Source organism: Pimephales promelas, chromosome 4, assembly GCF_988280905.1.
Source record: "Pimephales promelas chromosome 4, fPimPro1.hap1.1, whole genome shotgun sequence".
In the NCBI taxonomy this organism is placed as follows: domain Eukaryota; kingdom Metazoa; phylum Chordata; class Actinopteri; order Cypriniformes; family Leuciscidae; genus Pimephales; species Pimephales promelas.
Genome location: NC_142772.1, coordinates 7719507 through 7746972, shown reverse-complemented (window position 1 = coordinate 7746972; position 27466 = coordinate 7719507). Strand labels below are relative to the sequence as shown.

The 27466-nt window shown below is 37.5% G+C and overlaps 1 protein-coding gene across 3 annotated transcripts in view; it reads left to right on the top strand.

The window, feature by feature from the left end:
- Positions 1-27466, top strand: part of rasa4 (RAS p21 protein activator 4) — a 60576-nt gene that overhangs the window by 10838 nt on the left and 22272 nt on the right. Inside the window, exons 3-11 of one of the 3 annotated variants that reach the window (XM_039661791.2) lie at positions 543-656; positions 2488-2549; positions 13836-13968; positions 15668-15749; positions 15827-15961; positions 18717-18808; positions 25885-26002; positions 26930-27083; positions 27214-27278. In XM_039661791.2, the coding sequence (XP_039517725.2) occupies positions 543-656; positions 2488-2549; positions 13836-13968; positions 15668-15749; positions 15827-15961; positions 18717-18808; positions 25885-26002; positions 26930-27083; positions 27214-27278 (955 nt within the window). Of the gene's footprint in view, positions 1-542; positions 657-2487; positions 2550-13835; positions 13969-15667; positions 15750-15826; positions 15962-18716; positions 18809-25884; positions 26003-26929; positions 27084-27213; positions 27279-27466 lie in introns of those variants that run through there. The other 2 variants (XM_089129895.1, XM_089129896.1) reach the window with 2 other exon arrangements.

Below are 27466 nucleotides of genomic sequence, written 5' to 3'. Positions count from 1 at the left end.
TTTTTTTCAATTTTTCGTTTTAGCTTTAATTAAATTTAAGTCTTATTTTTGTTTCTTAAGTAAATTTTTTTCATCTAATTTTTGTTTTTTATTTTATGTCAGCTTAAATTCAATGACAGAAAACTATGGAAGCTTGTTTCCACCACAGAATGAAACATTTTAAAAGATAATTGAAACTTTTATCTTTATTTTTATCTTTATTTCTCAGAATTGTGAGATACAAAGTCAGAATCGCGAGATAGCAAGTTATGAAGTCAAAATTGCGAGTTTGTATCTCACAATTCTCTATTTATAACATGCAATTACAACTTTATATCACGCAATTCTGACTTTAAAACACACAATTGCGACTTTACAGATATATTATGTTTCAGACTCAACAATTGAATTGATTTGTATTGAATGAGTTACACATTTCATGTCCAAAATGTCAAAGGATGAAAGTTGCCATTGATAGGCATACCATAAAATTTTATTTTATTTTATTTTATTTTGTACATAATTTACAACTTTTCACATTTATTTTTTAATCTATCTCTCAGGACAGCAACAATATGGAAGACACTGTCTCCGTTTTGGGGCGAAGAATACACTGTCCATCTTTCTCCCTACTTTCGGACAGTGTCTTTTTATGTGCTGGATGAGGACTCTCTCAGGTCTGAACCTTCATACATACTTACATGGTTAAAGGTGAAGTGTGTGATATATTTTTTTGTTAAAATACGTTTTTCCTGTTAAAGTTTGATGTGCTGAGTCATCTATGATTAAGCCATTCGTTAAGGTTGACTTCTCCTAATGTGCCGCTTTCAAAACATTGCTATGTCTGTTTGAGCAGTCCGACATTGCGCCTGGTGCTCAACCATAAAAATGGAAATGGGAATGCACAAGCTAATGAAATGATGAATACTGTTGTTACACTGTATATCACCCATGTCCAAATTTCATACTACCCTTATTCAGAGTATACTGTATAGTACTAAGTAGGTACTACATTTAAATTTTCTTTGCAACCATTAAAAAGTACATTCTACTTTCCTACTTAGTATGTGATTTCGGATTGCTAGCGTGTTGTGAGACTCCTCTCACAACACGCTAGCAATCATTTAAAGGAGAACTCCGGCGCAAAATGAACCTTTGGTCTAATAACACATCGGTACCTAGTCAACCGTTCTCTGAGATTTGTTTTCATGATAATCAAAGAGTTTTATCTCTAAAAACTTATAACGCTAGTATATGGGGGTATATAATAAGTAAAAAGAAATCCTTTGTTAATACCACTAACAAGGCTCAAAATAGCCCCACACTAACACGGTAGCATAATAATGGACCCTACATGCAAAATGAAGCATTGAGAACTTTGTAAGTGTACAGACAGTTTAATAAAAAGATACTTTATAAAGACAGTCCACTTCGTGTTTACAGGCATCGGAAAACAGTCTCGACAACTCGAACCACATATACTAGCATTATAATCTATACAGTTTTTAGAGAATAAACTCTTTACATTCAATTATCATGAAAACAAATCTCAGAGAACGGTTGACTAGGTACCAATGTTTTATTAGACCAAAGGTTCATTAAGTGCCTGAGTTCACCTTTAAGTGTCTTTTGTGTGGGCATTATCTTCATAAAATGTAGAAAACGAATTATTTTCAACTTCACCTTCAACTACTGACATAATTAACATGATAAATTGTTACAGCATTATAACTGATTCATGTAAGACAATCACACTTTATATTAGGTGTCATTAACTACTATGTATTTAAAAAAATTATTAGGTACAATGTTACCTCATTTCCACCAAAAAAGATCTGTTTTGGAACTGGTGCTGGTTCAAAGTTGGTTCAACTTGCGAAACTTCTCAGAACCCTGTTTGTTTCTCCACTGACTAGAGAGCCCAGCGAAAAACATTGTCATGCCACTGTATGTCGCCATATGTTTTAGCCCAACGTTAGCATGACGTGGTAAAACAACGGTTCTAGTCCAGCAAAGAGTTGGTGCCACTTTGGAACCAAATTTCTTGGCCGAGAACCGTTTTTTTGGCTGTTGAAACACAAAGAACTGGTTCGCGATTTTTTTGCGATTTGCGATTTGGCTCTGAGCTGGGTCCGAAAATGCTTTGGTGGAAAAGGGTGTGACATTTGTTTTGTGTTCATGCGGTATTGCAAAACACTTGCTGCTGTTAGTCTAACTAATACTACAATTATTCCAACTTACTTGCTGGCTAAGGTTAGGGACAGGTTTGGTGGGTGGGTTAATTGTAATTACAGAAATTAAGCTGTAATGATATGCAGGATTTTTTTTTTTTTTTAAAAAGAGTAAGTGCAATTTAAAAACATGTACATGAATGCACACAATAAGTGCATTTTATCAAATTATTAATTTAAATGTTAGTCCATAGTAGTTTAAGACACCTAATATAAAGTGAGACCCTTATGTCTGCTCAGTAGAAACCAACAGTCTCAAAAACTGTTCTGTTCACAGCCGAGATGATGTCATTGGGAAGGTGTCAATCAGTAGGGAGGTTCTCACTGCTAAACCTCAAGGTAAGAGAGTTTTTTACAGTCTTTATTCAGTCGCTGTGGTGAAATGGGAAATCAATATCAGTATCCAACAAGACATTTCTCAATGTCAACAGATTGTAAGACGAGTGTTGCAAGAAAGTTGTGACAAATAATCAAGTCTGACCCTTAGTCACACACAATCATAAATGAGGATGTGAAACTACACTTGCGTGTCATGTGAATGTGATAAGCCATAAACTTCCTCAAGTCATTTTTAGTTAAAAACTGCTACATCTATTTTTAATACTAAGGTTAGAGATCAGATTTAATCAACCCCTAACTAAGGCCATTTGTCCACCAAAGTGTTTAGCTCAGTGGAGACAATATGGGCCGGGTTCACTAACAGCTTGTGCCAGTGCAAACCCTCTCTTGGCGTTAGGATTTACTAAAGACATGGAGTGAAAAATTAGTGCTGAAAAGGTCGAGGACAGTTATTTTTGTTTTGCGTCTGGCATTACTGCATATGCATTTGTTGGAGTTTCCCTTCCAGACTCCAAATTTTATGGGAGGAGAGTTTTTAAATGAATCATGCAAGGTGATTTACTAAGGTTTGTTGCTAGTCAATTTACTGCGCCATTATTTTATGGACAATAAAAGCATGTCTTCAAACCATACATTGCGTTGGTCTTTATGGAAATGATCTGGCTGTGTCTGTGTTCTTTCGTTTGTCAGTAGATCATCAGTAGATCACATGCAGAAATTTCCTCTCCCATCTGTGTTTTTTTTTGGGATTGCGCTCACACTAATTTGCCCTGTTTAGGAAATCTGGCCCTATATGTGCTATGATACGGGACTGTTAGTATCTGATTTTGCAAATAGTTTGCTTCTGAATATAAAAATGTCGACACAATACTTGCTCTGGCTCTAGTTATTATGTTACTGTGTTAGTGTGGGGCTATTTTAAAGGGATACTCCACTTTTTTTGGAAATAGGCTCATTTTACCACTCCCCCATAGTTAAACAGTTGGGTCTTACCGTTTTCGAAAGTATTCAGTCGATTTTTTTGATATTTAGAAGAATATCTGTAACCAGACAGTTTCTGGTCTCATTGACTTCCATAGTATATTTTTTTCCTACTATGGAAGTCAACGAGACCAGATAGTAGGTGTTTCTCAATGTCAAGGATACTTCCTTTGCAGGACGGGTCCTTCCAAGTCATTTCCTTCAGAGGCTAGGCAAGGGTCCTCTTTAGCGTTCGGAGAACATGTAAATGGAACAGGCTAGCAAGTGCACGTCATTGCGTCTTTACATCAGTGAAAGGTCCGCTTCGGCGCTGCAAAAATCATAGTGCTGGTGTACCGCACTGTTTAAATACACTTGACAGTCCTTATTTTGTCTTGTCAGTCCTCATAGAAATAAATAAATAAAGGGATAATGTATAACCAGGCGGTTGTTATAGTGAATACAACCCCGCAAACTCTAAAGCAGAGGGGTCTTGATCAGCCGGTTGTATTCGCTGTAACAACCGCCTCGCTATACATTTTCCCACTTATAACATGGCTACCTACCAAATAAATCAATAATTTGACACAAAATATTGATTTAAAAAGGAGTTTATTCATTCAAAAACGATTATATTACCGGGGTTAACAGAACCTCCATAGCAACATGATCTAACGTTAGCTGTTAAAACACATAAAATATGTGTAAAATATAAAATATGTGTGACCAACAAAAAAGGCTATGAAGTAAAAATTAAAAAGTTAATCACCAGTAAAAGGGAACAGCTTTAAATCCCCTCAGCAAATTTGAGCCGATATGTTAAATAGTTTAACAAACATTAAATAAATGGCTAAACTGAAATTATACTTGCTTACATTTGAAAGATATTGCCGTTATCACTCCGACTCCGCTAACGGTCGACATTTTTTAGTTTTTGAACAAGATAGCAAAGCTGCGCATAGGATTGTGGGTGATTTAAGAGCGCGAAGGCTACACATATGCATCCTTTCCTGTGTATGGGATATTTTTTCCGAACGAAGGACTCAGTCCTTGGTTGAAATTCTGAGGATCCTCGACATTGGAACAGTACTTCGACGGACATCGATGACGTAGCATCCTCGAAATTCCGGCTTCCGAGGATCCTTCCTTGACATTGAGAAACGCCTACTGTCTGGTTACTGATATTCTTCTAAATATCAGAAAATCGGCCGAATGGATTTGAAAACGGTAAAACTCAACTGTTTAACTCTGGGGGAGTGGTTAAATGAGCCTATTTCCAAAAAAAAGTGGAGTATCCCTTTAAGCCTTGTTAGTGGTATTAACTAGCGATTTCTTTTTACTTATTATACGCCCCCATATACTAGTTTTGGATGGAGATATGTTCTTTTTGTTGCCGTTTGTAATTGTTGTATAAGCAGGATGTGACGGTTGGTCTGTGTGTTATTTGTCCCATCCCTCCTCCTAAAGAATGTTTAACTCCTCCAAAGTTAAACATTCTTCAACTCCCTGCAACCGGATAAAAAAATGCTAAGCATTCAGCACTCAGTATGAAATAGACGACCAACACCTCGTCACGCTGCTGCCGCTTTAAAAAACGTGGCGCTCCCAATGAAAACAATTGGAAAATACACTAGACTCTGGAAAAAACTCTGGAGACTTAACTTTGGTCACACGGGCTAAGTAGCAGAATTAGTCATGTTCTCTGCTAACAAGGTTTAGGGCCAGATTTACTAACAGCTTATGCCAGTGCAAACTCTCTTTGTGTTAAAAAACTACTGTCAGGATTTACTTAAGAGACGCAGTGAAAATATAGCGCTAAAAAGTTGAGGACATGGTCATTTTTGCGCCGGACTTTACTGCATATGCATTTGAAGGAGTTTCCCTTTCAGATGCAAACTTTATGGGAGGAAAGTATTTAAATGAATTATGCAAGGTGATTTAGTAAGTTTTGCGCTGGTCAATTTACTGGTATTTGCACCATTATTTAACGGACAAATAAAAAAAAAAGCTTGTCTCAAACCAGACGCTAATTTGCGCTGCTCTTGGTAGATTGCTTTGGTCTTCATGGAAATGATCCGGGTGTGTCTGTTCTTTACAGGGATACTTCAGGATTTAGCATTAAGCTTTGTATTAGAAGAAAACCTGTAGTACTTTCAAATTACCATGCTTTCCACCCTCATATCCCCCTGAGACGAGAGATTTATGTATTTTTTGTCTGGAAAAAATCCTCCGCTGATGCAAAAATCGTCATTTTGCATCACCGGAGGATTTTTTGGCCAGAGGCTAAAGACTACAGTCAGTAGTAGAGGCTGTCCCGCATGTTCTCAACCCGCCCATAGAGGGTGGATCTCATTCACAGAATGAACACATAGTGTCAGCCATCTTTTTTTGGAAGCTAAGCTAGCTGGCTCTTGTTTTGTGGAGAAAGCCGAGTAGTAGGGGTTACCATCCTCTTTTTCCCAGATGTTTTTCCCGGATGTTGCCATTCATTGTTTACATGCACACCTTTTGTTTCAATCTAACAGAATTAATTTCATTGGTGAATCTGAATGTAATGTTTACATGAATGCTAAACAAGTGATCGGTTGTTGTGCGTTTTAACATTGCTAAGGAAATTCCTGCACCTCCGTGAGAGATACGAGACCGGTGCGTCTCACAGGTGTCGCTCATTGGTAATCACGCCACCGGCCTCGCGCCGTTCTCCCGCGGCCCGTGTCTCGTCCTGCTCGCCACAGTAAACATGATGAATGGCGACTGTAGAACGCAAAAGCTGAATCCCGAACATTTTGGGCGATCTCGAAACACATTTTCGGGCAGACTCATCACGGAGACTCACTAGTAGCCTAGATTTGTTGTTTAACTACTGCGCTCTGTTACCAGTAGGCGTGGCCTCCTAGGGCAGCGAAGCAAGTGCATTCTGGGAGTTGTTGTCTTTCATCCACATAAGCCAAAAATACATTTTCTGGCTTTTCTCAGTCTAGAAAGCTCCAAATTCAAAAATAATTTCACATTTATTCTACAAAAATGACCCATTTTAAATACACATTCATCTTTCCAGAGGTGAAGTATCCCTTTAATTTGCGCTCACACTAATTTGCACTACTTAATAATTCTGACCTTTAATATCTTACATTGTTTTGCTCACAATGTTTCTCAAGCAAATGAATTTTTGTTATTTGAAATAAGGCAACGATACTGATAAGGAAAATTTTGCATGAGATGACTTTAAATCAACATAGTTGTACAAACTCAACAAACTCCCTCATGTATACGAGCACACAATCTGGTGGGGTTCCTGTGAGGTGATGTTTTGAGTGCTGGTGAGTCATTGTGGTTGTCTAGGCTTGTAACTCCTGTCTATTGGGCCTGAGGGGCAAGGACACGGCAGGGTTATCCATTATCATGACACAAAATGGAACAAAGCATCACTCATATACCCCCATGACGTGTTGATGACTAGTCACAACGATGGCTATCCATAATGGAATAGAAAAGCTATATCATTCATTAACATTGTTTTGTTCACTGTGTTGGAGTCTTAGATAGAAAGGGTATAATAATGATTGTTTAGATAAGCAACTCTGCTTGTTAGCATTAACAATAGCCTAATGATGATTGCGAGATTTTTAAATGTTGCCCAGCAACCCTGGCCCCATTTCAGGACTGCAGCAGCTCTGTCAGTGTTGTAGCTTAGTGCAGTTCTTAACATATTGAGCTGTGGTTCTTATGTGAGTAATGTTGGTTCGAATCTAGCTCGCAACAGTTCCTCGTATTACACTAACGTGCAAAAGTTTGAAATATCATTTGTTTTATGTTTCTGAAAGAAGTCTCTTATGCTGCATATCTTAGGCTGCATTTATTCAATCAAAAATACAATAAAATCAGTAATATGCAATATTTTGAAAACATATCAGTAATATTATATAATAATATAATTTATTTTATTATTATATATAATTTAAATAATTAATAATATAATTGATTATATAGTAATATAATTTAAATAACTGTTTTCTAAGTTTATACATTTTAAAATTAAATTTACTAAATGTACTGAATTTAGTATTTTGACAGATATATATATATATATTATATTCTATTTATTTTATAATATATATTATAATATAATTTTATATTATATATATTATATTTTTTTTCATGGTAATATGCTGATTTTAAACATTTCATATTATTTTCAATGATGAAAACTAATATTAACATTGATAATAATGAGAACTAATAATTGAGCTCCAAATCAGCATATTAGAATGATTTCTGAAGGATCATGTGACACTGAAAGCTGAAAATTCAGCTTTGTCATCACAAGAATATATTATATTTTTTTTTATGTATTTCCAAAGAAAACAGTTATTTTCAGTTGTGCAATTATTTCAAAATAAAGCAATTGTTACTGTATTTTTGATACAAATAAATGCAGCCTTTGTGAGCATAAGAGACTTCTTAAAGGGGTCATGAATTGGCTTTTTAATTTTTTTTATATTGTTGTCTGAGGTCAACTTATGACGTTCGGTTGGTTTTTACATAAAAAAACATCAAAATGAATAAGTAATAGGCTATTTTGTATCCTAGCTTTGAGCCTAGCTGAAAACCGCTCAGTTTTTATGGGCGTCTCGCACTGAAGACTTGGAAGTAAACGCCCACTGCTGTGAGTGGATAACAGTTTTGCATATTATAATGAGTTTCACTCGTCAGTGCATATTTATTGTTCGGTAGCTCGATTCGGTTTGTCATCACGAGGTAGGCCTATGTTATTTAGCTATGCGTGTAATGCGCGAATTGGTGGGAGGGGCTAAACCGGCCGTGTTGAAGTAGGCGTTGATCTTCTTAAACGGGGGTGGTGTTTTATCCTCTTTGACGCCATAGTTCCCCACTTTAAAAACTGAGTCGTTTGCTGAGGCTGGTGTCAATAAAAGCTTTTATTGGACTAACAAAGACGTTTTCAGTTCTAAAACTTACACAATATTCTTATAATATGATGACCTCTTAGAAGTCAAAAGCTCAAGGAAAATTTGAATTCTCAGTTCATCACCCCTTTAAACAAAACATAAAAAAACGCAAAATTGTTCCAAACTTTTGACCAGTACCAGTGTACATGTCTTTACCAGGCATGATATAATAAAAATGAGCCACAGAGTTTGTAAAATGCTTCCAGAAGAAGTGGTTGTAACTATAACACAAGTCGGCCTTCATTGACTTGTGAATGAGTCTTTATGCGGGCTCTTTCCCTCTCTTTGTCTGTCCTCTTCCCACCCTCACCCCTAACGAACCAATGGCCTCACATAACCTTTTTCTCGGAGGGCTCTAGAACTGCATTTAGCGAAAGGACATGTTCTGCAGAGCACAAAAATAGCCATGTGCTCAAGTTTCCTTTGATTTGACAGGGTGTGAACATTCAAGTTAGCTATAAGTCAAATCATAGTCTAACTACAGAGATAGCAGTGCGAGATGGTGTGTAATTAGCTGACAGCAGAATGTTGGCGTATTATGCAGGTTGGCATATAGACCTAATTATGACATTCTTAGAAAGGAGATGTGTTGAAGAATGTGCAATCACTGAGGATATTAGTTAAATCACTTTATCTGCATTCCCCCCCTGCATTTTAATTATGTGGATCTTCTTTCTAAAGAAAAAAAAGGGAGAATGCTAATTTTAAACTAATTTGAAACTCAGTGAACCAAAAAACGTGGTTTGAAAATGCTGGTGTTTCTGACGCCACAAACTACCTTGTAACCAATCACGTCAACATGTGATCGTCAACGAGTGAGCTGGTGTGATTGAGTGGAGGCGGGGCTAATTCACAAATACTAAATAAAGCAAGGGTGTAGAGTTAAATTCAAGTTATTTTAAGGCATGAATAGTATATTTTTTAGGAAACGACTTTGATCAAAGATGAGTTTTGAGGGATAAAATGATTGACTACAGAGGGACTTTAAATGAAAGCCACCATTTGCCACAAATGTGTGCAATCTCACTGCGTCTATGTCACGGGTAGTTTTTATTTTTATTTCACGTCTCTTGTCACAGTTATGTCAGCGTCGTGTCATGGGATTCCCAGGCCCTCATGTGATCCTGCCATGTGTTCTTCTGTGTTGTCATTGGTTCATTGTTTCATTGTGCACAGGTGTGTCTTGTTCAGTTATTAGTCTTGTGTATTTAAGCCTTCATATTTGCCATATGTCTTTGTCAAGTATTGTTTCCCTGTAACCACTGTTTGTGAGCACCACGTCCATGTCCATGCTTTTGTTTTGAGTTTCATGCCATGCCTTTATTTTATGTTTGACTTGCTTTTGAGGAGTATCAATAAACTGCACTTGGGTTCTAAAACTTGAAAGTCTTCAATAATAGAAATTTTACATTGTTTAACACGTAGCCGCCGAGATATTCTTGTTACACTAGCAGCCCTAGCGAGGAGATAAACATGGCGGAACTCACTCAGAGAAGAGCAGAGTGCCTCACTAGATGTGACCTGTACCACTGTGATGTCACATTGAATAAAAAACATGAACAAATCATTTTGAGACCATTGCTGTGTTCGAAATCGGCTTGTTCTATCCTTTGTGGCCCGAGGAAAGAAGGACGTTAGGCATGTTGCCAGATCTGTGCAATAAAAGTTTTCTCCATCGGGCGACCGAATTCTCCACTAGATTGTGCGTCTGATGCATGTTTTGGGGATGTTGGAGCGTCAAAATCCTACTTACGGGGGTGGAAATCAACCCGCGGAAAAAATGTTTTTCTGGAGCAACAACTTAAAAGTAGCCTGATTCTGGGGGAAAACCTCGGACTTGGCAACACTGAGAGCAGGCCTCATTAGAAGGGTCCTTCAACTTGCGACAGCCTTCGTTGCACCGGTGTGACGCAATTCGCTAGTTGCACCAAAACGGAAATGGAATTTCCGGTTTGTCTGTGGTGGGCTGGAACACTTCTGGTCACTGCTTCCGTCAATGGCACTCGCTTACTTAACTGACCGTTCAGCGTAGTGTAAAAGAAAAACACGAGTCTTTTCGGTATTAAAACGGGTGTTGTACTGAATTCTGACTCGCGGACAAATCGCACGTCCCTTCGCGTGCGCGCGCCTCTCACTGTCTCACATAAATACGCGCTGAAGCGAGTTTGAATGCACTTCCTTTGCCATATGCGTTTATCAATTGATTTTTTCTCACAGCAAGCACCCAGATCCTGCATGAAAGCTTTGTCTACACTTACAAAAAATATCAGACAGTGAACTAGTGTGGATAAAAGATGCAAACAAACAAAAACGCATGGGAGATCGATTCAAATGATAAACTTTGACGGGTAAATCCCATTGTAAAGGGTACATGGGTACATGATGGCCATAAAGGGATGGACATGGTCAGAAACAATGCTCAGGTTGGCCGTGGCATTTAAACAATGCCCAATTGGCACTAAGAGGCCTAAAGTGTGCCAAGAAAACATCCCCCACACCATTACACCAACACCCCCAGCCTGCACAGTGGTAACAAGGCATGATGGATCCATGATCTCATTCTGTTTACACCAAATTCTGACTCTACCATTCCCCTCTGACCTCTAGCATCAACAAGGCATTTTCGCCCACAGGACTGTGGCATTACTGGATGTTTTTCCCTTTTCACACCATTCTTTGTAAACCCTAGAAATGGTTGTGCGTGAAAATCCCAGTAAAGCCCCTTTTCCACCAAAGCATTTTGAGAGCCGGTTCGGAGCCGGTGCCTGTGCGCGAACCAGTTCTTTGTGTTTCGACAGCCAAAGAGCCGGTTCTCGGCCAGGGGAACTGGTTCCAAAGCGGCTCCAACTCTTTGCTGGACTAGAACCGTTCTTTTACCACGTCATGCTTACGTCGGGGGCGTTTAGATGCATTCTAAACATCTTTTCTGACCATAATAAAGGATCGCAAAGCCAAGAGAAACATTTGCAGAAACACGATGGAGTCCGCCTTTGTAATTGTTATGCTTGAAGTTAACGCAAGCGTTTCTATTTTTGTAATTTTTTATTGAAGACATTATAAGCAAAGAAGAAAACAGTCACAATATAGAACAAATAAATGGAAAGAAAAAAAAGACACAATTACAGGGGTACATAACTTATCAGAAAAAAAATTCATATCAAACGAAAAGATTAAAAGACTTACATATTTTAATTGTTTTTAAAGCTGGTACACGAGTTAGAGATAATCCCAAAGTAATGTTGTATTTGCAAGCGTTTCTAGCTAAGACGTATGGCGACGTACACAGTGACGTAACGACGTTGTTCCCTGGCGCTCTAGTCAGTGGAAAAACAAATAGGTTCTGAAGCGGTTCACAAGTTGAACCAACTCCGAACCAACTTTGAACCAGCACCAGTTCCGAACCAGTTCTTTTTTTTTGGTGGAAAAGGGGTAACTGAGCAGATTGTGAAATACTCAGACCGGCCCGTCTGGCACCAACAACCATGCCACGCTCAAAATTGCTTAAATCACCTTTCTATCCCATACTGACATTCAGTTTGGAGTTCAGGAGATTTTCTTGACCAGGACCACACCCCTAAATGCATTGAAGCAACTGCCATGTGATTGGTTGATTAGATAAATTGCATTAATGAGAAATTGAACAGGTTTTTGTTTTATTCAGTTTGCCTTTAATAAAATAACTGCTGCTAATAGATCCCGCTCAAATCATATTTGTTGTTACTGCAACTGGCCATTTGTGACACCTGGCAAACCACCCATTACAATTTAGCATCTTGGAAGCAACGTTTACACAGGGCACTCATTTTATGAAGAAAATCAAAAAAATCTTGTTATTATTATTTACTTTTTGTTTTTGCTTTCTAAACATTTTGTGTGTGCAGGTGAAGGAAAAATGCACTCCATTGTAAAGAATTTTGGCTAGTGGCTCTGCATCTGTTTGAAGCAGAGACCTTGACTCTTTAAAGGTTGGCCGTGTGTGTGTGTGTGTGGAGGGAGGCCGGGTGCACTGTTTTTGAACATATTCATGAGGCAGACCTTTAACTGTCAAGAGACTGTCAGTCAAAGCTTTCTAACGGGTGTTTCATCACTTATTGTATGAATACTGTATCTGTAGAAAGATTGCTTCTAGAAAATGTTGAGCTGTTTAGTTTTTTTTTGTGGTTCACTTTAGCTTTTGGTTCAGTTTCCTAAATGGATTTCTTTTGTGCCATTTGTTTGGGTACAAATTCATCTGCATGCATGTCATGTTTTGTCATTTAATTTCAGAAGTTGAATGACTGAACTGAAGAATGGGCCATCTCAGACTATTTGCTGCTTATTATAGTGATTTTGCATTCCATTTTCTTTTCAACATATTTCTTTTGAGCAATATCTTGAAACAACAAACAGCATTTTCCTGAAATACTTGATGTCTGCTTTAAATCCATGTTTTTAATCAGTCAGTATATTGTATTTAAGATACAAATTTCACTGAACTTCAAACAAAAAAATGATCAGATGCTATAATCACGTTCAGTTCCACAAAATATATTGAAAGCATCAACATTCAGCTAAATGCAATAGTTGTTCTTGGCGGACTGAATTTATTTTTGGGCAACTCACCAGAGCAATAAAGGAAAATGGACCTTGACGAGTGATACGCTGGAATACTAATCGAGGGGAAAAAACGACCTAGTAGGCCACAGGAATAAACAAGCTTTATGTGCACATCACTGAAGCCAAAATAACTAGTTTTACAATTTTAGACTTAGCCTCTGCAAAATCAGAGTGGTTTGATCGTCCTTGAGTGAAGATTTCAGCAAAATACTAAAAACAGTCTAACAGTAGCCCTCGAATTCCTAAATACAGAAGGTTACCAAAGCATGGGACCCAGCATTTCTTTCTCTAAAACTCTGAAATCTTACAGTCAGTGTCACCTGACCGATTCCTACACAGCAGAATGGAGTGTTAAGAGCTACACCCGAGCAGATTTTCATTGAATAATAGCTTTAATCTCAGTCTGTTCACATTTTAACACAATTATTGAACATCCAACATGTCCGGAAATACTTTTGGTCTACCATAAGCTTATTCTGTAGAAATACAGCAAGGCCATTAATTCTATTACCGTAAGCCTCTTAAAGCTAGAGTTGAAGAGGGACATGATCTATTCAATTTTCATCCCAACTGTGTGTGTTTGCGGATACTGGAATACAGAAGCCATAATAATACCGCTCTTAATCCTGTTCTCTCCCACTGTGCACTAGACCAAGCCCCTGTTCTTCAACTTATCCCACCATAACTCTCCAACACTAAATGATTTATTTCAACGTCAATGGATGATATATAAATTCTCATTTTCTTGCCATTTTTTGTTTAGGTGTTGATGGATGGATGAATTTAACAGAGATTGACCCTGATGAGGAGGTGCAAGGGGAGATTCACCTCCAGATCTCTGTGCTGGGAGATGGAGATATCCCACGGAAACTGTGCTGCCAAGTCCTAGAGGCAAGGTGAGGAGCAGCTAATGATCCGTGACAGGAAACTCGTTATTAGTAGTCTATATCAATGCACTTGATCAATTCATGGATTAGAATCGTAAATAAAAAAAATAATAAATGAAAGTTCTGGTTCTGATTATTATGCTGATTATTCCCCTATTATGCTTTTTCAGATATTGCTAAATTCTTGTTTACTTTTTAATGACTTTTCAGATCGCAATCCATTAGTTGATCTTAACTATATATTAAAGAGCAATACACAAAATAACACAAAAAATGTGTTAGTATATTTCATTTACTTGTTGTTTTTAAAATACTACTGACAAGATGCATAATGTGCATCATGTTATGATGACACAAAAAGTTTTTGTTGTATTCTTAGACAAATCAGTCCATCCGCATTGGCGAAAGAATGCACTTGCGATAATCGTCAACGCAACCAAAATTCATTTGGGTAGATAATAAGCATTGAAAGTGTCACAAAAACCCTGAATTATCCTTGTTCAAATTGAAGACTCAAAATCACTTCATTTAATGTTGTTTTTAATACTATTATTATTTTTTATTAATATTCATAAAATGTATCTGTTTTATTACATGTATACACACATTATCATTTGTAATCTTTGCATTTTGTGATTATAATGTTTTGAAGATGTGGGAGAGAGAGAGACTTTAGGAGACTTTGAAGTGAATGTATGTTGGAGTGAGACTGAAAGTTTATGCAATGTATAGTTTCCACTGGGAATGGATATACATTCCATTGTTAATTGGAACCACATGTTCTTGTGGTAATGCATGTGTTACTATGGTGATGCAGTTTTTTCTTGGTCAGTAGTATTTAAACTGAGTCCCTTTTGTCCGAAAAGCAGGAAGAGATGGTAACGATGCAGAATGAAGACCTCTGTTTCTCTTCCTCCTATGTCTTATAAATATTATAAATAAATTCGAGAGATCTCTTGGCAAAATCACTGGTGTCTCTTTTCATGGGGAAAGCAAAAGAAGTTTTTTTAGATCTACAAAATATAAATGATGTGAAATATAGAACTAGATACCTCAGAATTACTTGACAAAAACCTGGCTTAACAATTTGAAGTTAATGCTGGGACAATGTGTTCAACACATTTTGAATTGAAAACAACATTTATTTCAGTGAATCAGGCCCCGTCCACACTACTGCGTTTTCGTTTAAAAACGGAGACCTTTTGCTACGTTTGCACCTCCCGTCCACACTAAAACGGGAAAAACGAAGACCTAAAACGGAGAAGTTTGGAAACGCTGCAGCTGCGTTTTGCGTTTTGAATCTCCGGAGGGCGTTTTAGTGTGGACGAGACAAAACGGAGGAGTTTACAAACGATGACGCAGAGGCTCACGCTCGGCTCTATGACTGGGTGTCATCAGTCATGACGTGTCCTTCCCTGATTCGCCAACCACTGTTTACACCGGCGCGCGCATGCCCAGTGTTGGTGAATGGTCACGTGATCCACGTTTTCAGTCGTTTTTAGTGTGGACGGAGATAAATTCTAATACGCAGGTAAAACGCTAGTGTGGACGGAGATCGTTTTCGTTTTAATTCTCCGTTTTTAAACGAAAACGCAGTAGTGTGGACTGGGCCTCAGACTGTTGGAATAAGGCTTTAGAGATTGTATCTTCATAAGCTAGATTTGGATTTGTGTCTAATAGCTTCATGCACTTTCGGCTTTGTTTTTAGAGATCTTGCAAAAAAGGATCGCAACGGGGCCTCTGATCCTTTTGTTAGAGTGAGGTACAATGGCAAAACCCATGAGAGTGCGGTAAGGGTGTTTCTCTGTAAGTTTCTGATTTAGAACTGACTGTCTGTTACTGATTTCCATGAGCCTGCTTCCTCCAGGTTGTTAAGAAGTCCTGTTACCCACGCTGGAACGAGAGTTTTGAGTTTGAGCTGGACGAGGCGTTGGCTGACAGCCTTTTGAGTGTGGAGGTGTGGGACTGGGATCTGGTCAGCAGAAACGACTTCCTTGGAAAGGTGACTGCACAGAATAGACATTAGCAAATCCTAGAGTATTTCCTCATGCTCTGAAGCTGACCTTTGTCTTAGTTTAGAATAAAACACAAATTACGCGTTTAATTAGTAAGACATGTTTAATATTATTTTTTACAAGAAATATGCAACACTCATCTGATGTACTTAACGTGGAGCACTTTTTTTGTTTAAATTGTCATACAGCTCTTTTAAGTTGTTATTCACTGATAATATTCACCTTCAAAACTTTGTAATCTCATCATGAGTTACTTAAAGGGATAATTCACCCAGAAATGAAAATTAGCCCACGATTTACACACCCTCAAGTCATCCTAGGTGCAAATGACATAGGGCCCTATTTTAACGATCTGAAACACAAGTATCAAGCGCGAAGCGCAAGTAACTTTGTGGGTGGGTCTTGGGCGCTGTTGCTATTTTACCGGCGGGATAAATGACTCTTGCGCTTAAAAGGGGTTGGTCTGAAATAGCTTCATTATTCATAGGTGTGGTTTGGGCGTAACGTGAAATAAACCAATCAGAGCGTCATCCAACATACCCTTTAAGAGCAGGTGCGCATGTTGCATGACGTTGTGCACCCGCTACATTATGGCCAAGCATGCATGCTTAAAATAGCATTATGAACAATGTGCAAAGCGCCACTGACTTTGTTTAGACCAGGTTTTTTGTGGTCAGTGGCACAAATGTTTTCTGGAACTGCAAAATAGCACTAGGGAATTGCGCCGAAACACGCCTCCTTTTTGCGCCGACCCGCCCGGGGAGTTCAAGTTCAATTCCTAGTTTACCAACGTGCGTCTTTGGAGGAAAAATTATGGAAGCTTGTTTCCACCACAGAATGAAAAATAAAAAAGGTAATTGCGACTTTTTATCTCACAATTCGGACTTTTTCTCACAATTGCGAGTTTACAAAAGACAAAAAAAAGACTAACTTTTACCCCCTCAGAACAGTTTAAATATCACAATTCTGACTTTATAACAAACAATTGCGACTTTATATCACGCAATACTGACTTTATATCTCGCAATTCTGACTTTATATCTCGCAATTCTGACTTTACATCTCGCAATTGTGAGAAATAAAGTCAGAATTGCGAGATGTAAAGTCAGAATTGCGAGATATAAGTCAGAATTGCGTGATATAAAGTCAGAATTGCGAGATATAAAGTCAGTATTGCGTGATATAAAGTCGCAATTGTTTGTTATAAAGTCAGAATTGTGATATTTAAACTGTTCTGAGGGGGTAAAAGTTAGTCTTTTTTTCCCCTTAGAATTGGCCTGATAACTCGCAATTGCGAGTTTATATCTCACAATTCTGAGAAAAAATGTCAGAATTTCGACATATAAACATATAAATTAGTCAGAATTGCGAGATGTAAACTCGTAATTGTGAGAAAAATGTCAGAATTGTGAGATTAAAAGTCACACTTCTGTCTTTTTTTCTCAGAATTGCGACTATATCACGCAATTCTGACTTTATATCTCGCAATTCTGACTTTTTATCTCGCAATTGCGACTTCATTTCTCTCAATTCTGACTTCATATCTCGCAATTGTGAGATAAAAAGTCGCAATTATTTTTTTCTTTTTTTATTCTGTGGCGGAAACAAGCTTCCATAAAAAAGCCTGCTTTGCGCGGGTGCAAAATAGGAATGAGACATGCGTCAGCATACAAAGTCACTTGCATCCGGTGCAAGATAGAGCCCATTGTTTTTTCAGATGAATACAATCGGAGTTATATTAAAAAATGTCCTGGTTCTTTGACATGTGCATCTATCCATCATAAAAGTGCTCCACGGCCTTCTGAAGTGAAGCGATGCGTTCGTCTAAGAAAAATATTCGCATTTAAAACTTAATAAAGTAAAATAACTAAGCCTCCGGCCAAACTAACATATGGATATCCACTTAAGTCTAAAGCGCAACTTATGCGAGTAATGGGACATACTGCTGATATTTACACTACACCACATGACACACTACGCAACTTCAAGTAGATTGCGTTTGGCCGCAAGCTAGAAATCTACTTTGAATATTTTTCTTAGACAAACAATTTATATACACCTATTGTATGTTGACTTGAGGGTGAGTAAATCATGGATTATTTACATTTTTTGGGGTGAACTGTCCCTTTAAATGACAAGATAATTTAATATTTTTACATTGTAATAAAAAAGAGGTTTTCGACCAATAAGCGCACAGCTTAAGGTTAGATTAATATATAGTTATTTCATATACAAGGGCCCAAATACCATGAGAGTGAGAGTTCCCATTCGAAAGGGAACCAAACATATGGAGCTGGTTATGTTGTGCAAACGTCAAAATGTATTAGCGTACAAATCATGCAGTGTGGTAAAATGTGTTTTGAGCCTGTCATAATATAATATTGTGCAAGGAAATGAAAATACGTCTTTATTAATTGATAATCTTCCCCGTAATCATAATTTTGTATGAAAAGACCTAAAAAGCACTTGCTGTTTTACTGCCTATAGTGCTCATTTCAGGTGGAAACTGCAGTGATTTGTATGTGTATGTATTTTTTTATTTCATTTTTTTAACATGTCAATTCAGCATAATCCCAAAGTTAACACAATAATTCAAGCATAGTCACTGTTTAATAACATTACGTCTGTGCCTGTTTGACACACCACCCAATAAGAAATGTTCCAATTGCTGTGTTTAGCTTCAGTTGCTTTGACAGCTAATTGTCATGGCGATTGATATATGCGGCCTCTGTTTTCCTTCAGGTCCTGTTCAACATCAACAAGCTTCAGTCTGCCCAGCAAGAGGAGGGTTGGTTTCGCCTAGGGCCTGACAAATCTAAACACAGTGAATATGAGTGAGTGTATTTTGAATTGTGGCAAATATGTACATCGCCTAAGTAAAACCTTAAAGTTTGGTTGCCACAGCAACAAGTTTTCACCTTTGACGGTTGCCTGTGGAAGAGAACGTTAAGCAAATGGAACAAGGACAATAAAATACAAGGGAAAAAGTGCAACTTTCCCTAGTCTGTTCCTGGGAATTAGTCTGAGCTAACATTGGAGGATTGTTACGCACTCTTCCCTCAGGATCTCACGGCGTTACGCTTGTGTGTTCTGGTCCATGTGTTGACAGGAAGTACTAATCCTTTCCCTGCCTAAATCCTGGGATTTTTTTCTGTTCATTCGCTCCGTCTCCCCCTCCACCCGGTGCTCCTCTCCACCCATAAGAGATCATTTGGCCACGTGGATTGACAGTGGGGATTATATCTCAAGCTGGCAGGAGGAGTGGGATGGAAAGGCTTATGTAAAAACTCCAGTACGGGGGATTCGGTTGGGTGATGACAAAAGCTATGCGTCATCTGAGAGCTTGTGCGAGGTTGTAGGTAGATTAAGGCAGGAGGTGTTTTCGGGTACACGCCGTGTCAGTGTGTCCACATGAGCTAAGGAGTCGCTGACATTCGTACAGTCGTTCATTTATTTATATGCTTGACTTGATTGAACTTACTGTGCAAATGTAGTTCAAGCTCCACATACACAGATGGCTTGAGCACCTTGAGCACACAGTGTTATGTAGACAAGGTGTAATATTGTGTAAATGTTGGAGGCAGATAAAGAAAAACGTTTTCAGCATTTGAGCGTCATAAGTACAGTCTTTTTTTTTTAATATTGCTAAAAATTGTTGGACCGTTCCATAATCGTTTCTTCTTAAAGGTACGATTAAATTGTATTTAGGGCATACATGGACTGACTATGCATGATTTCAGGATTAACCCTCATGTACTGCCGAGATGGACTTGTTTGGGGTCACAGATTGACTTCATTGTCCTTAAAGGAGTAGTTGACTTTTAAAAAAAACTTTTGCTGATAATTTACTCACCCCCCCATGTCATCCAAGATGTCCATGTCATTCTTTCTTCAGTCGAAAAGAAATTAAGGTTTTTGATGAAAACATTCCAGCATTTTTCTCCATATAATGGACTTCAATGGGAACCAAACGGTTCAAGGTCCAAAAGACAGTTTCAGTGCAAACTACAAACTGTTCAAAGGGCTTTAAACGATTCCAGACGATGAATAAGGGTCTTATGAAGGGTCTCATTTAAAGAAAAAAGACAAAACGAAATGAACAAATCTTTTCCAGAGTCATCTTGTTCATTTCGTTCATTGAATGAACCAAATGACATGAAAAAAGATTTGTTAATTTTGATAAAAGAGTTCGAATAGGAGTCTCATGCATCACAGAACAGAGCAAGGCGACCATTTGAGCTTATAAAACTTAAACTTTGTTGTTGTTTTTTTTAAATGAGAGATCGTTTCGCTTGATAAGGCCCTTATTCATCATTTGAAATTATTTAAAGCCCTTTGAACAGTTTGCAGTTTGCACTGAAACTTTCTTTTGGACCTTGAACCGTTTGGTTCCCATTGAAGTCCATTATATGGAGAAAAATCCTGGAATGTTTTCATCAAAAACCTTCATTTCTTTTCGACTGAAGAAAGAAAGACATTGACATCTTGGATGACATGGGGGTGAGTAAATTATCAGCAAAACTTTTTTTTTTAAAGTTTGGGAGTCCCATGCAGGGATTTTAAGTGTAAAAATTATTCTAAAATTATAGGATTGGTTTACCTAAAAAAAATGATAATTCATCATTTACTCGCCCTCATTGTCGTTCCAAACCTGTTTGACTTTTTTTTTTTCTTCCTTGGAACATAACATAAAAAAAAAAACATTTTGAAGATTGTTGGTAACCAAATATGTTTGGTTCCCATTTACTTGCATTATATTTTTTTGACCAGTAGAAGTCAAAACCAACATTCTTTTAAATATCTCCTTTATGTTACAAAGCAGAAAGAAAGTCATACACAATTGGAACAACATGAGTGTGAGTAAATTATGACATTTTCATTTGTGAGTGGACTACTGTATCACTTTAACTTCTTTTTTTCTCTGCAAATGCTTGCAATTTGTTATTTAATCCTTTTACCTAATCTAAACAGATATTATTAAGCCACTAAACCAAAAGTAATGTAACACATTCCATGTACATTCATTTTGATTAATTTGACTTAATATTAACTATAACTTCAAATTATAGTTTAAAATTTAATTTATTAATGATTGGGAAAAGTTTTTGAGTTTTAATATAATACTTCAATTTGTTTGGGCTATTCAAAGGACCTTGGGCTCTCTAAGACCTCAAACAGAACATGGTTAATTTTGTAAAAGTCTTTTATCAAAATGCTTTACAGTGGTTTACAGGATGGTAAAAATGTGTCTTTGCATTGTGAATCTAATCTGACAATGACAATTCATTGCAAAACGCAGTTATTACAAATTAAAAATGAACCCAAATCTACATTGCCATTCAAAAGTTTGGGTTTGGTAAGATTTTTTAAGTTTGTTTGTTTTCTTATGCTTTCTTACCTAGGTTGCATGTATTTGATCAAAAACACAATAAAACCGTAATATTGTGAAATACTATCACTGTTTTACATTATGTAAATAATGTAAATATTCTAAACGTTATGATATAATAGGTTATCGCAATTTTATTTTCAAAATTGGCAGATTTCGCCTGCCTTAAATATGCTGATGCACAACCATCTGTTCCTTCTAAACAGTTTTTGCTTTTTTTCTACTCTGACCAGATTTAAAAAAAAAAAAAAAAAAACAGGATGGGAATTAAAATGTCACGGCCAATCCTGAACAAAGGATTATTTGACTCTAGGTTTTTGGCCTCATCCAATAAAAAAGCACTGTTTGATAATCATCTCTGACTAATCATGTCCCTATATATATTTGCATCAGCTGGGATATTGTTATGAACTTATTTTTATATTTCGTGAGCATACCCCAGAAGTAATTAGTGATTTTTGCGTAAGAATTTTAATGTTTTTTATTCATTCTGATGTCATCCTGATGAAAAGTTTTCCATTAAGCTCCTATAATCTCGTGGGTGATCCACTCTCATCTCAGTGAACAAATCAAGCTGTTGTTGTTTTTGTTTATTTTCTCTTTCTCCTCTTTTCACTCCCTCACCGTCTTCTTCCTGATTGGATTTTTGACGGCCCACCATCTGTTGCCTGCTGTTCAGTGACTGGCTGTTATGTTGGCGCTCGCCACACACAAACACACACACTCACACTCTCTTCCAATTCTCACCTTCCCTCGAGTATTTCCCATCTTTACAGTGAGAGAGCATGTGGCGTATGGAGTGACTGAATGTATAAGTTACATAAAATTAATGCTAATATCATCTCCATTGCAAAAAGTCACATCATGAAAAATCTATTTTTCTATATTTTTCGAAAATAAAAAGTTATCTAAGATGATTCATAAACAAGGTAGTGCCATATTTAAATTAACAGGAATGAAAATGAGGCTGTGAGAAATCAAAGTATATAGTGTGTTCAACTGATTGTACTCTAGTTTAACAACTTTCCGATTGTTTATTCCAGCTGATGAGACATCTTACTAAAAATCCAAAAACTCCATAAAACTGTTTTGAAAGTTACAAAAAAATCCATCATCGAGGACCTTCATGTTGTCTGTTGGTCATAAATGGTCATAAACTTAAAGGGAAAGTGTACCAAAAAAAAGTAAGTACACATTGATGGCCCAAGACACGAAACGAGCGGTTTGTGTGAGAAAACGAACAGTATTTGTATCGTTTTTATCACTTCCGGTGCTTTCCGGCGCTTGCGCAGACCGAAGCACTCACGCCCTCAGATCAGTTGGACGTGGCTGTTGTTACAAGAGGTAAAAACTATATAAATACTGTTTGTTTTTTCACACAAACCGCTCGTTTCGTGTCTTAGGCCATCAATGTGTACTTACTAGAGCCGGGACTTTAACGCGTTAATTAAGATTAATTAATTACACAAAAAAATTAATGCATTTTAATCGCACTTATTTTTGCACCGCGGAACATTTCTCACTGGATTAGTTTCGGCGGACCGAATATACTGGAGCACCAACTAGCGTTCATGACTTTTTTTTACAGTCTATGCTTCAGACAACTAAACAACAAACCACAGTGAACATGAACAAAGAAGCTGACGAGACTGCTTTGGTTGGTCCCGTGGATGGGAAATTTTGTTATAAAAACGAACGGATGGAAGCGTCATTAAGAGCATGGTTGTGTGCAAGCTATGCAACAAGGAATTCGCATGTAACATCGACCCTCAACTTTCACCTCAACGCAAAACATATAGACCCCTTTTGCGCTGACGTCACAGTTACGTCACGGCGCTAGCTGGAGGCAAAACAAAGTGAAAACTGGAGGCGGCCAATGCAAAACAGCACAGATTCGGCTACATAAAAAGGAGCTTAAATAATTGTTACTATTATTAAATGTCATCTTGTTGTGTTGTTTGGTGCAAGAATTGATGAAAAATGAATATGCTGTCTCTGGAACTTTTATTTCTAGAAAATATTCACATCATTAAAATCGCACTGTAATGTCACTCTTTACATTGTCGTGGTCTCGGCGCTGGCTCGGCAGAACTGCGGATCGTACACACAAGTCTTGTACAGGACCATATAGGCATCTAAAGATTTATATGCCCTCAGTTTCTATTTACGATCGGTTTCTCTATAAGGTAGGTGTAGAAGTCAGGCCACTCACCCGAGGTAACGTAACATTAATCCTGTCAGATCGTCCATGCATTGAGTGAGCGTGTAGGCGGCTACAGGTCGGCCAATCTGGTTCCGTCCGTTAAAAATAACTTTTGGAAATAACAATCGCGATCCTGGACACTGAGTCACCTAACACATTAAGATAATATCGGATTTTCTTCAGTCATTGTTAAAAAACAAGCTAATAAAGCTTGCTAACTAGCGTTAGTGAAGCGGCCAGATGGATATTTCTGCCTCCACCTAAGCTCCGCCCACAAAAAAACATCACCATGTTTACCAACTGTAAAAGGGTCTGCTGGACTTGGTTGAACAAAAATAAACAATATTTTGTTGCTTAAAGGATTAGTTCACTTTTGAAAAAACTTTTGCTATAATTTACTCACCCCCATGTCATCCAAGATGCCCATGTCTTTCTTTCCTCAGTCGAAAAGAAATTTAGGTTTTTGATGAAAACATTCCAGGATTTTTCTCCATATAATGGACTTCAATGGTTCAAGGTCCAAAAGATAGTGTTAATAACAGTTTCAGATGCAGCTTCAAATGTCTTTAAACGACACCAGACAATGAATAAGGGTCTTATCATGCGAAACGATCGGTTATTTCAAAGCTTATTCCAAAAATGTAACTTTTCTAAGGACAAATGCTAGCCTTGCTATATTCTCTGAGGCGCGTTTGTAACGTCACGTAATACGTAATTACGTTCAAAAGGTCACGGGCGACGTAGCCGGAAGTACAGAATCAAAATCGTCCGACATCGTTGTTTTTCCTTTTAATTCCTTTTTTTGTTAACGGTGTTTGAGCTAGTTTGCACGTTTAACCTATGCGTTCAACTTGTAAACACTGACTCTGTACTTTCGGCTACGTCGCCCGTGACCTTTTGAACGTAATTACGTAATACGTGACGTTGCAAACGCGCCTCACAGAATAGAGCAAGGCTAGCATTTGTCCATAGAAAAGTTACATTTTTGGAATAAGTTTTGAAATAACCGATCGTTTCGCATGATAAGACCCTTATTCATCGTCTGATATCGTTTAAAGACATTTGAAGCTGCATCTGAAACTGTTATTAACTGTCTTTTGGACCTTGAACCATCTGGTTCCCATTGAAGTCCATTATATGGAGAAAAATCCTGTAATGTTTTCACCAAAAACCTAAATTTCTTTTCGACTGAGGAAAGAAAGACATGGACATCTTGGATGACATGGGGGTGAGTAAATTATCAGCAAAAGTTTTTTCAAAAGTGAACTAATCCTTTAAGCTTATGTATTCAGTCATTATTCAATGGTATACTAAAAATCCATGTGAAAAAAAAATCTTCTCACTGTTCTCAGTTCAAATATTTATGCAATTTAAATGCGATTAATTTCGATCGAGTCCCAGCCCTAGTACGTACATTTAAGAGTCATTAAATCATGTTTAATTTGAACTTCTCTGCGCGTGCTCTTTGAGGTGGTGACCATAGACCTCCATTATATGACTGACAGACAAGAACGGTTTGACCTATAATTTCAAAATTGAAACTATTACGGAAACAAAGACACCTACATCATGGGTGCCCTTGAGGTAAGCTAAAACATACCAAAAAATAATTTCAAAGTTAACTATCCCTTTAATATTAATGGATTAATTAAACTGATTAATAAACTGCTACCTAATATTAGTATGTAATATGTAAAATTGAGTATTTTACCATTACCTAATCATCATACAGTTAGAGTCTATATTGAAATCAGTTGAATTGCTTCTAGATAAAACTGTGGATTGTTTTATTTGTGTAGTTATTCTGCTTATAGAGTGTTTCAAATGAGTCATTTTTGAGTTTTTAAGACCATTCGGATGCTGCCTACGTGTTCAGGGTTTGCGAGCAGAGCTTGTATAGAGTTTGTACAGCCGTAGCCGTGAGCCATTTTTACTTCATTCATTTCTGAAGCCAAGTTGTCTCTCAATGCTTGCCTCAATATTGCGTTTTTCAGTTGGGTTGCCAAGGTGTCCTCATTTTCTGTTCCATCATGACAGAGTTATAAAACACAGCCACCCACATTTACAGTAATAACATTTACTGTTTGTCTTTTTACGTATCGCTGAACAGAACAGGGTCCTTAATGGAGTCATTCGGCCTAATATTGTTTGTCTCCCATGCTGTGCTTTACTTCCTGGAAAATTTTCACTGTGTTTTCTTCCTCATGAGTAATGTTATGTAAAACTATGGACATTTTATGGGTAAAATCACATTTTAATTGGAAAAAAGAGGAGCTGTACAGTATGTCAGTAAGTGCGTTTCTCTTCTTCTTTCCTAGAGGAACTCTGGGTTCTCTGCGGCTTCAGCTACGGCTTCGAGATGAGGTTGTGTTGCCATCCAGCCATTACAAGCCACTCACAGAGCTACTCAGCCAGTCGGTCGGCTCTCAGCTCAACGTGAGTCTGATGCCATTTGGACTGAGCCTTATCTCAGGGAATATGCCTGTGCATTATCTCTCGAATTCACATGGCATATTCCTCATAACAAGATAACAAGACATAATTCGGTGTATGGATTGCGAAATGCAGCACTCGTTGTTATCTGATCTCATTTGTATGCATGTGATGGATACTCTACTCGTGCCTGCAAATGTTAAAGAGACAGGTCACCTAAAAAATCTCACATCATTTACTCATCCTTACAGTGTGTTGTTTCAAACCAGTATGATAATATTCTGTAAAATGTTCTCTTTTTCCATATATTTTGGGTAGGGATGCACCGATATGAAAATTTTGGCCGATACCGATAATTCTTTATATTTGAAAGCCGATAACCGATATATCGGCCGATAAACTTAAATCCAAATTTTTATCTAATTTTGAGAGCCTGATTACAAAAACAAAAGTCTCACAATTAAATCCACGTCCCAAGCGCACAATTATAATGATGTTCTCATTATAGTGTTGTATAGCCGATATGACAGATTTGCGTTGCACATGTTGTCCCGAACCAGATTTTCATTTTTTGAAGAGATTTCAATCATATTTCAAGAAATTCAAAAACATAAACAATTCTCAATGAGTGTCTCAGCTGAAGGGAATAATACATTATTTATCGGTTTCAATACATCGGCCACATTTTCTTACCAGGCCGATAACGATAACATTAAAAATGAACATATATCGGCCGATACCGATATGCTGGCCGATATATATCGTGCATCCCTAATTTTGGGTATAAAGAAAGATGTTGCAAATGAAAACAAACACCAAAAGCATGTTCACTGTGATAAATGGGTTATTGTTTTAGCTCTCAGTGGTTTATATATTTAAAGCTCTTTTATGCATAACCTCATTTGACTGAAATGACTGTGTTAATTGTAGGGAAACTGGCCTGATTTCATCATGCTGATTGATGAGACCACTACAGCTGAGAGCAGACAGGAAGTGGCTAATAATCTGGTGAAGCTGTTTTTGGGTCAAGGGCTTGTCAAGGAGTTCTTGGATGTTCTGTTCAAACTGGAGCTGGATAAGACTAGTAAGCAGATATGAAACATATACACATATGTGTGTGCTTTGGTAACACCCGTGTTAGCAAAAACCTTTCTACATCGGATGTGCACTGTGATGCCAATTGATGGAATGATGTTGTTGTTGTTGTCTTCCAGCTGAACCCAACACACTCTTCCGCAGTAACTCATTAGCATCCAAGTCTATGGAATCATTTTTGAAGGTAAATATACTTATTAATATACATGTGTTAGGGTGACCAGATTTCTGAAATGGAAACTTGGGACATTTCCTAGTTCAGTGGTCAAAATATAATTGAAATCTCACAAAAAACCAAACAAACAAAGAGGGAGAATTTGTCCGGAGTATGTTTGGTTCATTTTGTTCTGTTTTGGTTTCTGTTACACTTTG